Source organism: Trachypithecus francoisi, unplaced genomic scaffold (genome assembly GCF_009764315.1).
Source record: "Trachypithecus francoisi isolate TF-2019V2 unplaced genomic scaffold, Tfra_2.0 Lachesis_group0, whole genome shotgun sequence".
In the NCBI taxonomy this organism is placed as follows: domain Eukaryota; kingdom Metazoa; phylum Chordata; class Mammalia; order Primates; family Cercopithecidae; genus Trachypithecus; species Trachypithecus francoisi.
In genome coordinates, this window is record NW_022681453.1 from 137751265 (window position 1) to 137765916 (window position 14652).

Here is a 14652-nt window from a genome sequence, read left to right on the forward strand (position 1 = left end):
GCCCAAGACTTCAGAATCTAGGATCTTCATGGACCTCCAGAAGGTGGACATCACCAGTGGTCTGAGGGGTGGCCAAGAGGCAGCTGCTTACAGCGAATGTAAACAGAGCATAGCTGTGTAGTCTGAACTGTCCCCACACAGATGCATGGGCTCTTTATTCTGTAGATTTGCCAGGGGTGGGAAGAGAACAGATTTGGGAAAGGGACAGGGCAGAAGCCTCTATTCATAAAATTTTGTCTCTAATCCTACAAATGTTAGAAATGGGCTGGTTAAGGCAGTTGCCAGCTGATGGCTTCTACTTGTTCTGGACAGTAACAGGCAAGTCCTCTGTTCTTGCTGGAGGGACATGGAGGAACCAGATGGAAGACTAGTAAAATGAGTAGAGAAAAATAGATCCCTGGGCAGTCTAGAGGGCACTGTTGAAGGAGAAAACCACACACATTGAATGCTACTGTCTTAGGTTGGGCTCTCCAAGTCAAAGACATACATGCAAGTAGATCATCTGGGGATGATCCCAGGAAACGCTGGTGCGGGACTAGGGAACTGAGATGGGTCAGGCAGCCAAGAGAGAGCCTGTTATGCAGCAGGTCAGCACTGCGGGCAACTGGGACTCAGTCCTGCTTGGAACCCTGTGAGATGGTACAGAGATCTCAAAGTTGTCCCATATCAAGGGGCATACAGGCGTGTACCTCCCAGATATCCCACTCAAGGGCGTATTTATCTACCAGCTTCCATCAGTCATTAGCTGAGAGGCTGCTCCCTGGATGTTAACTCTCTAGTCTTTCTGGCATATTTTGTGATCAGGTAGACTCAGGCCACTAGATAAAGCCTTCAGGCAGGTGAAAGATGGATGGTTGTACATCACAGTAGTAAGGTCTGAGGGGATGTGGGCAGAGAATTGCCAGTGACTACTCCATGTAAATAATATTGTTACTATCCCTGTATTGCAGATGAGAAAACAGGAAAAGAAAGGGCAAATAGCTTCCCGTAGTTACACAGATTGAAAACAGCAGAACTGGTGTAAAGGAAAGAAAAGAGAACAGACAACAGTGGTCTTAAACAAGGGTTTGGAGGAACCAGGAGACACACCTTCCACCAATTAGCAGGCAGTTCAAAGAGGGGATTTTAAATCTCTTCTGAATCTTGCTGACAGACCCTGGCCACCATTGCGAGGGGCAGGAAATTGTAAAACATGGGAAGATGAGCTCGGAAGGTCCATTCTGCTTAATTGGGTGGATTAAATGTGAGAAAAGACAGATGTTCTGGGCCAGTTGAACCAGAAACAGAATGACAGCTTTGGAAGAGAGTGTTCCACATGCAGTTTTTCTCAGGATATGGAGAGATCTGTCTTTTTTTGTCTTGAAGAGCATTGCAGGTGATGAAGTTGACCAAATACAAGGGATTTTAAATTATTTGTTATGTTTTTTTTTTTATACCATGAGCCCTGTTTTGCTTTTGTGTGCAGCTGACAGTTGGTTCTAAAGGGCCATCTCTACAACAGCCTATCTGGAGGGCCCTGAAATGTTACAGAGGATTCTCATGCAAGGTCATACCTGGCTATTAAATCTAACCTTGGCTTGCCTAACCTTGGCTTATGTGAGGTTATGGGCAGAACTATTAAAACGCAGTCAAGGGGCAAAAATGTCCAAGTCTCTTGTGTTACTGGTCTGACTTGCTCCACAAGCTTGAAGAGTAAACATGATGCCATCACTTGTAATTTTCACTCAGCCCCCACTCCCACGCTTTATTATCATGAAGTCCAACACCTTCCTCTTGAGGCTTCGCCCTCCCTACCCTTTAGAACTTTAGAGCCTCTCAGCCCAATAATCGATACTATCGAACTGCCTCTTGCAGCCATGTGATGTCACTGCTGAAGATGGGTTCTGCACAGTCTTAAAGTTTTAAGGATGGGCTTTTCCACTGTGACCTGCTCAGCCCACATTAGTTCCCCATACTAGGTCCAAGACCATAAGCCATTTGAGTCTACACTCCCATGCTCAGCCATTACTCTCCAAAGCACAACCACTGGCCCAGTCTGTGTTGAAATCATTCCCTCATTGAGCCTTGCTCATCAGCCTGGATTTCTGGTGCCTTGTAGCCCACCCTGGTCTACTTCTTGGAGAGCAAGAGTTGAATAATTAGTTTCTTTTTTCTTTTCAGAAAAACTTGGGCTCCTTATAAAAATGGGTCCTCTTTTCCAGCCAGATCTGCACACCCCTGAACTAAGAGTTTACTTTCAAGGGACTTTTTGTTTAAATAAGAAAGTCTGCAAAGCGCCTGATTACTGAACAGTCACGCCATTAGACTTGGTTTCCTCGGAGCTCAGTGAAAACATCATGGCTCTGAGTACAAGTTTTAGAGTCCGTTAGACTCAGGCTTGATCCGAGGTCTGTGATCTTGGGCATTTATGTACTACTGTAAGCCTCAGTTTGCCCATGTGTCGAATGATATGATATGATATGATATGATATGACATATGTCTTATACAGGCAATAACACAAAGCACTTTCTGCAGTGCCTAGAATAAGTGCCAGACAAGGTTTATTACTACTACTATTCTTATTATCATAGTAATAATGATAATAATAATAAACAAATCTAAGAAAGTTGACCTTATGACTCTGCTTTTGCTATTGCTTTAGACAGATCACCCAATCCTTAAGTGTTGGACCAGGGAGACTGGCCCTTTCAGTTAATATTAATTGCATTAGCTGTTAGATACAGAGTAATTTAGCCAATTTCCTGATTCTATACATTTCTAAACTGAAAGACTGTTTCCTTTTAGTTAACCCACTGCTTCAGATCCACATTCAAGCCATGATTTTTTCTGACATTGCATTAGACAGTGGATTACTTATTACTTTTTATCCAAACATCAACTGGCTAGCTGAACTGAAATTGATTCCCATCCCCTCTCCCCCAAAAGAATCACACTGAGTTTCACTGTTTAGGCAAAAGAGCTCTGAAAACTGGTTAAATACCATTTTTCCCACTTTCAAAAATGTGAGTGAATGATGGTAGAGCTAGAAGAGTGTGAGTCAGTAGAGGTGGGCCTACATCAGCAGGTGCCAGATGGACAGCTGTTTCTCCAGTCTCACAGAGCAAAGTCTGGGTGCTGCAGATCCTGGTGCAAGCTGGATCCCAGTTGGAGTTACAAATAATAATGGATACTCTTCTCTGATCTTGACCCAACAGCCCTGAGCTTCACACACAGGGAAGACATGCTCCCTTTTAGAAAGATTGGAATAAAGATTTGAGGAAAGGAAGATGATCGTTTTTCTCTTACTCTCTCTCCTCTTGTTTTATGGGTCAGCACCAGGCGTGGCAGGGCCAGTTGGAGTGGTGCAGATCAGGAGGGAGGAAAGAAAGCAGACCAAGAATATAGAGGCCCGGACCTCTTTAATTTAGTGCCTGGTTTCCTTCTTGCCTTCAGTTTCAACCTGTGCTTTAATCTCTTTGTGAGTTGCTGCCTGTGACAGATTATGAACAATGCCACCCTTGTTCCCCATGAGGGATGTCAGGTCAGGATCCCGATCAACATTCATCATACTGAAGGGCTGAGATTAAGAGACTATCCAAATTCGCATACCAGTGGACACAGATGTTCTATTTCAAAATAATGGAGAGGCTATGATTCAGGAGCTGGAGCAACTTTTTAAAAATTTGATCCCATTTCAAACAAAACAAGCATTTGTAATATAGATAATAAAAAGTTGGAAACCTCCTAAATGTATAGGATCAGGAAATTGGTTAAATTACTCTATATCTAACAGTGAATACAATGAATGTATGAAAATGGTGATATGAATCTGTTTCTACTGTCAGGAAGACATGTTCATGATATATTTTTAAGAAAAGAGCATTGCATGGTCAGATGCAGTGGCTCATGCCTGTAATACCAGCAGCATTTTGGGAGGCCGAGGTGGGTGAATCACTTGAGTCCAGGAGTTCGAGACCAGGTTGGGAAACATGGTGTAACCGTCTTTACAGAAAATACAAAAATTAGCCAGGTGTGATGGTACATGCCTGTAATCCCAGCTACTCGAGAAGCTGGGGCTGAGAATCGATTGAGCCTGAGAAGTTGAGGCTGCAGTGAGTCGTGATGGCACCACTGCATATATACAATGATATATGTATATATCCAGTTACATATATACATATACAATTAGAAAAGATATAACAAGGGCTAACGCAATATCTGGATTTGAGGGATACTTTGTTTTCTTTTCTGTTTTTCTTGTTTTGTGATTTTATTTGTTTATTTTGTTTGGCCATTCTATATATGCTAATAGCCTGTATTTATGAGTAGCCTCTAAGCATCAGGCATATAGCCTTCTATTTACTTCTGCAAGTAAGTCCTCTAAAGATGAGGGAACCCAGAAAGGTCAGGCAACTTACCCAGGCCAGCATCATAAAATCAAGAATCCGTCTGAGTCAGCCTGCCTCCAGACCCAGCTTCATCATCTTCTGTGGGACAGGCTAGGTTAACCCAAAGGTAGTGGAGTGGGGGACTTCAGGCCACCCTGAAGGCCTCTGGATGCCCTGGGATGACTGTGAGCACAAGCAGATACTCGGCTTAGGTATGCATTGCTAATTCCAAACTCTATAGGCTACTAATACATACTCTTTCCTGGTCAGGTTTGGTCCAGAGCCTGGGCTGGGCCAAACCTGCAGATGAAGCTTTCTAGTGCCTGCTCAAGTTGGGCAAATCGGTCCAGGACTCTCAGCCTACTCTTCTGTACACAGGCAGCCCCAGCACTGCCCAGCAACACCTGCCTGTTCATTTGTTGACATACACATTGCCAAAGTGGGATCAATATGTCAATATTATTTTATTTTGCTTTTTTTCTCCTTAATTATGAATACTTTAATTCTGAGCACTGATGCAGGTATTAACATGCCTCAGCCAGGCACAGTGGCTCACATATGTAATCCCAGCACTTTGGGAGGTCAAGGCGGGTGGATCACCTGAGGTCGGGAGTTTGAGACCAGCCTGCCCAACATGGTGAAACCCCATCTCTACCAAAAATACAAAAATTAGCCGGGGATGGTGGCAGGCACCTGTAATCCCAGCTACTTGGGAGGCTGAGGCAGGAGAATCTCTTGAACCTGGGAGGCAGAGGTTACAGTGAGCTGAGATCGTGCCATTGCACTCCAGCCTGGGTGACGAGAGTGAAATTCCATCTCAAAAAAAGAAAAAAAGAAATGCCTCTACCATGTGAAAAACTTCCTATAGCTTCTTCCTACGCTTTCATTTTGGTTGTTTATTTTTAGACTGATAAACCTAGAAGTTTGGAAATATAGGGCATCCAGGTGATATTCATTTTCCTTCTGAGACGAAGATGGCTTTTGTACCTCCCCCCAGAGGTCTAAATGAGGAAGAATCAGGCAACTCGATTGTATACAAGATCTATGAAGTACAATTCTCAACCTTGGCTGAGTGTTGGACTCACCTGGGACTTTTAAAACCCGTTGATGCCTGAGTCCACTCTCAAGAGATTCTGATTTAATTGATATGGGGTGTAGCCTTGGCACTGGGGGATTTTTAAAGCTCTCCAGGTGATTCTAATGCATGGCAAAGTGATACTTATTTCCTAGAACCTGCCCTACCTTTCTTCATCCTGTTCCCTCACAATCCAAGGAGACGAAATTGGTTTGGAGGAAATAGTTTTTCTTATTGATCAGTCCTTCCCTAAGTGAAGCAGTGTGGATTAAGGTACTCAGGGTTCTCAGTGGCCAACCGAGAAAGCAGTGATCAGAGGAGTCCCACCCATTTCTGACTCTCCCTCTCCCTTTTTATTCAGTATGGTATTGTGCTGGATGCCGGGTCTTCTAGAACCACAGTCTACGTGTATCAATGGCCAGCAGAGAAAGAGAATAATACCGGAGTGGTCAGTCAAACCTTCAAATGTAATGTGAAAGGTAAGGACTGAAGTGTGTCTGGGAGTTGCAATGGGAAGCAAGGTAGAATTCTAAGTGTCTTGGAGGCCTGGAGAGGTCGTTAGATGTTGCTGGGAGGCAGGGAATGAGCATTCGACTGGGAGTCAGGAAATAGGAGATCTTGTGCTAGTGCTGCTACTCATCAGTGGAATAAACTTGCTCTAGTCACTTCCCTTCTCTAGGCCTCAGTTTTTTCATCTGTATACATGGGAAGGGGTGGCGTCAAGAACTGTGAATGGTCTGAGATTTCACCCTGCCATATTTTCATGGGTGCTGGAAGACACAAGACTCCTGGTTCAGAAACAAAGGATAATTTGTTACTCACACTAGTAGCCCAGAGTATCAGCATTTTCTTACACTGGTTCTGATTCTCAATTTGCCCAGGATGATGGAAAGAGGGACAGAGAGTATGCACTCATGCAATAGGTTCTGTCATAGGAAAGGAAGTCTGGGATTTTAGAGAAGCATTTATAATGGGCAGTGAGTATGTCTGCCTTTTGCTGTGGAGGGAAACACAAGGAACACATGGAAAGCTGTCTTCCAACAGTGATAAGGAGTAGTCGTGTGTACTGACGGGCAGGCAGAGAGAGAATGACAATATGTAAACAAATGGACATGGCTCTGTTCCAGTAAAGCTTTATTTATGGACACTGAAATTTTGAATTTCATATAATTCTCACATCATGAAATGTAATTCTTCTTGCAAATTTTTTCCCAACATTAAAAAATGTAAAACCTCTCTTAGCTCATAGGCTGCACAAAAAAAAAAAGGTAGTATACTGGATTTGGCCCATGGGGTGCCAGCCCCTGAAAAGGAGTATTAGCAGCAATGATAATTAATGATCCTCCATGCAGCTCCTGCCTTTTCCACAGCATATTCTGGGTTTTATATTAACTGTTTCCTTGTTCTTTTTAGTTTCGTCTTATGTATGGTTTCTGTTTTTTAAAACAAAATCAAACGTATTCATATAAATGGAATCAACATATTTTATGCTGTATTTGCTTTGTTTACTAACAACATTGGGTTTTTAAGATTCATCTGTGTTGATATGAGTAACTATCTGCTCTTTTTTTTTTTTTTTTTTTGAGACAGAGTCTCACTCTGTTGCCCAGGCTGGAGTGCAGTGGCGCAATCTTGGCTCACTGCAATCTCTGCCTCCTGAGTTCAAGCGATTCTCCTGCCTCAGCCTCCCAAGTAGCCGGGATTACAGGTGCCTGCCACCAAACCTGGCTAATTTTTGTATTTTTAGTAGAGATGGGGTTTCACCATGTTGGCCAGGCTAGCCTCAAACTCCTGACCTCAAGTGATCCACCTGCCTTGGCCTCCCAAAGCACTGGGATTACAGGCATGAGCCACTGCGCCCAGCCTCATTTTTCCATGTTGATAGGCATTTGTATTTTCTTGGTTACTAATAAAACTTAATATCTTTCCATATATTTATAGCAATTTCTGTTTTCTGTGAAATGCATATTCATGTCTTTTGTTCATTTTTCTATTGAGTTATTGAATTTTTCTTACTAATTCATTGAAATTCTTTATAAATATTCTAAATATGAATTATTTGCCATTATTATTATCATATTATTGCTAATATCTTCTCACAGTTTGTAGTTTGTCTTTTTAGTTTGTAATGTCTCTTAATGAATAGAAGTTCTTGATTCTTATGTAAATACAACCATCAATATTCCCTTTTGTGGCTTGCTTTTTTGTATGTTTTATTTAAGAAATCCTTTCCTATCTTGAGGTCATACAGACATTTTTCTATGAAAAGTGTTATAATTTTGCCTTTTACAATTAAGTAATTAGTCCAAGTAATCGAGCCTAGTTAGGGAGTGTGTATAATTAGTCCAAGTAATCGAGCCTAGTTAGGGAGTGTGTATATGTGTAAGCCTTTTTCAAAGCCACTTATCTTCCTCATTCGAGCATTAGGATTTTTGAGTTGGCCTGTAGCCTCCCAACCAGGGTTTTCTGAATGTGCCCAGTGTATCCTTGAGCCCACAGGACAACAAGTTAGAGACTCCAGACCTGTCCTCCCAGCCCAGCAACCTCCTTTGTTTCCCTCAGTGAGCTGCCAAAACATTGTAAGTTCATGGGAATCATGGCATTGAAAAACTTGGGGAACAGAGTTAGTCTTTCTCACCAGGAGACCAAGAGTCTTCTTTGGATAATCAGAGTGAATTCTGATCATCCGCCCTCCGAGGAGGGCAGCCAGGAGCTTGCCTACCTTGATGCACAGGTATTCCAGGTTAGGCTCTCCAGAAGCAGATGTAGAGACAGATTATGGAATGCAAGGTGGTTATTACAGATGCAACATTATAGCAGAAAGCAGGCAGACAGAATGATTGGACAAAAAAAGAAGTCAAACTTCAGCCAGGCGCGGTGGCTCAAGCCTGTAATCCCAGCACTTTGGGAGGCCGAGGCGGGCAGATCACGAGGTCAGGAGATCGAGACCATCCTGGCTAACCCGGTGAAACCCCATCTCTACTAAAAAAATACAAAAAACTAGCCGGGCGAGGTGGCGGGCGCCTGTAGTCTCAGCTACTCGGGAGGCTGAGGCAGGAGAATGGCGTAAAGCCAGGAGGCGGAGCTTGCAGTGAGCTGAGATCTGGCCACTGCACTCCAGCCTGGGCGAAAGAGCGAGACTCTGTCTCAAAAAAAAAAAGAAGTCAAACTTCAACTCAGGCCTGATGAAGCTTCAACTGATCTGTTATGCTGCACCGGGTTGAAATGATGTGAAGTGGCTTGGCTGTAATACCCCTGTTGCTGCCACTCATTGGATGTTTGCCACCCTAGAAAGAGCAAGATCTTGAGCAAGGCAGCTCTCTGCAGCTCAGGCAGACCCTGAAGAAGCTGACAGCTGGAACAATAAGTCTATTTGAAGGCATATTTGCACGGCATGTTTTTGGGTTCACCACACAGGGGACTTGGATATTTTCCCTTCTTTTTTTTTTCTTTTTGAGATAGGGTCTCACTCTATCTTCCAGGCTGGAGTGCAGTGGCACAGTCATGGCTCGCTGCAGCCTAGACTTCCTGGGTTCAAGCAGTCCTCCTATCTTAGCCTCTTGAGTAGCTGGGACTACAGACAGTGCCACCACATCTGGCTAATTTCATTTTTTGTAGAGATGGGGTCTCACTATGTTGCCCACGCTGGTCTTGAATTTCTGGGCTCAAGCCATCCTCCTGCCTCAGCCTCCCAAAGTGCTGAGATTACAGGTGTGAGCCACTGCACCCAGCAGATATTTTCTGAGTGTTGCTTGCACTGTTATCCACAAGACACAGGCAGCTGTAGCCCTGCTGTGACCTCAACCAGCAATCCTCTATCTGCTCGGGTAACTCCTGAGCCATTTCCTCACCTTCAACCATGAAATAGGACAGCAGGCTGCTCCTTTCAAAGAGACTATGTGCTCTGAGTAAAGAGAAGAGAGTGTAAGATCGAGATTAAGACTTCACCTCATCCCTACTGTGTGAACCTTGGAAAGTTATCTAACCTCTCTGAGTCTTGACTTCCTCATCTTTAAAGTAAAAAACGTAATAGTAGTTATACCTACCCCATAGGAGTGATTTGAAGATTAAATGACATAATATATGTAAAAGAAATGCCCGGCATACAGTAAGTGCTCAATAAGCATTAGCTGTTATTCATGGGGCACCACAATCCAGAGCTCCTGGTGGATCCTCTTGCCACTTGTTCCTCTGTCCCACAGTTACAAGATCTCTGTTTTTAGACCCAAGAGGGCAATTCAATCAAGTTAGTCCTGACAGCCTTACGACTGTGGGGAAAAATAAGACTTATGTGGGGAGGTGTTACAGCAGTCCCTCAGGAGAAGGGTTCCTTGGCCCACCCGGGATGGCATATGTGATTTGAGGAGGCACAGAGTCATGGAGGCCACAGCATATCCATAAATGATCTTCCCTTCTTTGATCACAGTAGCCTCAGGGATCCATATATACTCTGAATGAACAGAAGACCACAAACTAAAGCTTAAATTACAGAGTTGAAGTTCAGCAAGTGTCATCGCCTCAAAGACTTGTGGCTTCTCCAAGGATAATTTGGGTTTCTGGTTCCTCTGTTGTAAACTTCCCAGGACTCCCCTGTCTTGGCCAAACAGAATGGGGTGATGAATGCTTGCTCACCCAGCAGGGATTCCCAGATGCCTAGGCCCTCAGAAATTTCTTTCTGGTAGGTATCAACCCCCAGTTGCTACTGTTTTCCATGAGTTCATTGCCTTTGCTGGCAGTTTCTGTGCTGGTGTCTGTGTCTCTGGCTGCTTGTGGCGAAGCCACCCCCTGGAGGTGCTGGGTTCTCTGCATGTGTCTCATCTCATCTGCAGTACTCATGCCTGCTGCTGCCTTTCCCCACAAGGGACATTCACAATGTCTTTCCTTTAAACCAGTAACTAAAAATTACTTAAGCTCCACTAGAACCTAAACTTAACAATCTCCTACATTAAAATCCCTCAAAGAGTTGCATCAGAAACCAGGCCACCATAGTATTAAAAAACATCTTTGCCGCTGGGCGCAGTGGCTCATGCCTGTAATCCCAGCACTTTGGGAGGCTGAGGTGGGTGGATCACCTGAGGTCAGGAGTTTGAGACCAGCCTGGCCAACATGATGAAACTCCATCTCTACTAAAAATACAAAAATTAGCCAGGCGTGGTGGTGGGCACCTGTAATCCCAGCTACTCGGGAGGCTGAGGCAGGAGAATTGCTTGAACCCAGAAGGCAGAGGTTGCAGTGAGTGGAAATCACACCACTGCACTGCAGCCTGGGTGACAGAGCGAGACTCCATTTCAAAAAAAAAAAAAAAATTATTTGCCAATAGTTGGCCGGAGCTCAAGCTGAGGCGCGTGTCTTTGGCTTCTGTTTCCCCTCAAGTAAGTTTTGTGCCATCTGTTTAACCCTCTCTCCCCATATTGAAACAGCAATTTCCATGCTCCTCTCATGGGGCCAAGTGTCCAAGTCCAAGTATCCTAGGAGCCTGTGAATCCTATCTCCTTTTCCCTCTGGGAGGCTTAATAGACCTTATGCAAACAGGCTCTCTGGTGACATACTCCCAAGGTTTCACCATTCTATCTTGCCTCTCACCAGCCACTATCTAGAGACCAGCTGTTGCAGATTATATTTTGTTTAGCCCAGATTGGACTAGCCAATCTCCTTACTATAGAGATATATGGTGGTTTGAAAGTCTCATTGATTGATTGATTTAATAAATATGTATTAGGTGCCTGCTGTTTGATACGAACTGTTCTTGGCACCAGGAATTCAGAAATAAACAATATATATAAAATCTGTGGTTATGTGTTATGAGACTTGCATTCCAATGAAGAAGATAGACAAAAAAAAAAAAGGGGCATATAACGAGTGTCAGGGAGACATGATGTGAAGAGAAATCAGGCGGGGTGGGAAATAGAAAGTGATCATGCTGTTTTGAACAGGACTGTCAGGGAAGTATGAAGAATATGACAGCTAAGCAGAGACAAAAGTGAGATGAGACAGTGAGCCATGTAAATGTCTGGGGGAAGAACATGCTGAGCAGAGGCATGGTAAGGGAAAAGGCCAAGTGTGGAAGCTGCTCAGCATTTTCTAGGAAAAGCCAAGGGGCCAGTGTGGCTGGAAGAAAGATGAGAAATGAGACTGAAGCTATAGCCAAGGCCAGCTCCTTGGAGGGCCTTGAGGTGTCATAAGGGTTTGACTGTGACTCAGATGAAGTTTCTTCAAAGTATATTGGGAAGCCATTAGAAGATTCTAACCAGGGAACTAATATATGACTTCTGTTTTTAACGGATCGCTCAGTTGATATGGAACACGTAGTCAGGGGCTAAGATTGGAAGCGAGGACACCAGTTAAGTGCTGTTAAATCAGTATGGGTGAGAGATTAGGTGATGGTCAATTTGTCCTTGACTAGTGCTTCTCAACACAAGGTGAATTTGTCTCCCAGGAAACATTTTGCAATGTCTGGAGATCTTTTTGATTGTCATGACTGAGTCCGTGGTGCTGCTAGCATCTAGTGCATAGAGGACATTTCTCATCTTTCTTCCAGCCACACTGGCCCCTTGGCTTTTCCTAGAAAATGCTGGGCTCAGCCGGGCGCGGTGGCTCAAGCCTGTAATCCCAGCACTTTGGGAGGCCTAGACGGGCAGATCACGAGGTCAGGAGATTGAGACCATCCTGGCGAACACGGTGAAACCCCGTCTCTACTAAAAAATACAAAAAACTAGCCGGGCGAGGTGGTGGGCGCCTGTAGTCCCAGCTACTCGGGAGGCTGAGGCAGGAGAATGGCGTGAACCTGGGAGGCGGAGCTTGCAGTGAGCTGAGATCAGGCCACTGCACTCCAGCCTGGGCGACAGAGCGAGACTCCTTCTCAAAAAAAAAAAAAAAAAAAAAAAAATGCTGAGCAGCTTCCATGCAGCTTCCATGCTTGGCCTTTTCCTTGCCATTCTACAATGTTCTAAGCATTGTACAATGCACAGAACAGCCTCCACAACAAAGAATTATCTACCCCAAAATGTCAGTAGCACCAAGGTTGAGAAACCTTGGTTTACGAGGTTCTGGGGAAGAGGGTAAGAAGTGCTTAGATTTGCAAGGTATTTTGAAGGTAGGACCAACATGATTTTATGATGGACTTGATGTGAGGCATCTGAGTTGATAATGCATGAGCAAGAGTTTGGATATGAGCAACTGTGTGCATCACAACACCATTTACTGAGATTGGGGAACACTGGGAGTGGAGCATACTAGGGGCAGGGCAAGACTTAAAGAGTTTGGTTTTGGGCATATTAAGTTGGAGACGGCTATAAATCATTTGAGTCAGGGGACAGCAAACTTTTTTCTGTAAAGAGCTAGACGATAAATATTTTAGACTTGTGGGCCATATGGTCGCTGTCATAACTGCTCAACTCTGCCCCTTTAGCATGAAAACAGCCATAGACAATGTGTAGATGAATTAGCATGTTTGTATTTCAAAAAAAAAACACGAAACTTTACTTATGAACACTGACATTTTAATTTCTTATAATTTTCATGTCATAAAATGCTGTTCTTCATTTGATTTTTTTCCAACTACTTGAAAATGTAAAAATTATTCTTCACTCGCAATCCATACAAAAACAGGTATTGAGTCAAATACCTTGCTCACTCCTGATCTATATAGTGATGTGTGGTTGCCAGGCAAGTCAGGAGTTCAGGGGAGGGGGAGGTTGAAGAAATAAAGCTGAGGGTCATCAGAATACAGATGATATCCAGCCCCAGCTCATCTAGGGAGTGAGTAGATACTAAAGAAAAGAGATCTGAGGGCTTAGCCTTACACGCTCCAGTACTGAGAGGCTGGGGAGAGGAGGAGGATCCAGCAAACGAACTTAGGAGGAATGGCAGCCAGTAAGGGGAGAAGAAGTTCAGAACCCAAATCCAAGATATTTGAAGAAAGAGGAAGTGCACAATTAGATAAAAAGTGATGGGGAGCTTATAACCTAAGAAGTTAGACAGACATGATATGCCCCCAGTGTGGTGATGTACATAGGAAAAACCTAGCACACCTAGGAAGTGCTCTTGCCAAAAAATCAAACCTGAATCTGATCACATTTATAGAAATTAACTCCCAGTTTATAAAAAACACAGGAGATAAAGGAACATGTTCAATGACACCTCACGGATCCAATCAGCGAAATCCAAAATGAGAGAGCTGCTCCATGAAAATTATTTCTTTAATAAATAAATGGCAAGAAAAAAGGGGGTCATGAAAACTGTTACAGAATAAAGAATCTTAAAAAACATCCAAATGCACGTACAAGGTATGGACTTTGGTTTCTTCATCACGCTATAAAGAAAAAGTTAGTTATTCTGGGAAATTTGAACACTGATGTGTCTTTAATAATATTAAGAACTTTTTTAGGAGTTATTTTTTTCTTAGGTATCATGGTTATACTTTTCAGAGTCCTTCCCTCTTCAAAACATATACTAACGTGTTTGCAGATGAATTAATACAATGCCTGGGATTTTCTTTACAAAAATTCATAGAGATGGAAAAAAGAAAGCATATAGATGAAAATAAGGTGGGCTGTGTATTGATTAACTGTTGAAGCTGAATGATCAGTGTATGGGGATTCATTTTACTAGTTTCACAGAAAACAATTATGATTGTTTAATACAAAACATGTGTACACTTACCTGTGTACACTTACCTGTGATGTTCAGCACAGTTTTGTTGTTTTTGTTGGCATTGTGGAAAGGAAACCCTGTTAAATAACCTATCACATAAGAATATGCCTGAGAGCTTAATCTGACATTTTATTTACTGAGAGAGTTGTGTCTTTTTAAAAATAACTTTCTAATTACAAAATAATATATTTTCATTGTGTGAAAATCAGAAAACATAGGTAAATAAAATAGAACCAGGCACAATGGATTCCCAGCTACTCAGGAGGCTGAGGCAGAAGGATCACTTGAGCCTAGGAGTTTGAGACCAGCCTGGGCAACATGGCAAGACCCCATCTTTATCTAAAAGTAGAAAAGGAAATAAGATCATCCATAATCCTTCACACCAGAGGGGAAAATATTTCTTTTTTTAGGATTAATATATTTTTGTATTAAAAATTATTCATACAGGCTGGGTGCAATGGCTCACTCCTATAATCCCAGCACTTTGGGAGGCCAAGCGGATCAACTGAAGTCAGGAGTTTGAGACCAGCCTGGCCAACATGGTGAAACCCCGTCTC

The 14652-nt window shown here is 43.2% G+C and overlaps 1 protein-coding gene across 3 annotated transcripts in view; it reads left to right on the top strand.

Moving 5' to 3' along the window:
- ENTPD3 (ectonucleoside triphosphate diphosphohydrolase 3) overlaps positions 1–14652 on the top strand; it is a 47116-nt gene that overhangs the window by 13137 nt on the left and 19327 nt on the right. For all 3 annotated transcript variants that reach the window (XM_033212118.1, XM_033212119.1, XM_033212120.1), the window contains one exon: positions 5805–5922. In XM_033212118.1, the coding sequence (XP_033068009.1) occupies positions 5805–5922 (118 nt within the window). The remainder of the gene's footprint in view (positions 1–5804; positions 5923–14652) is intronic.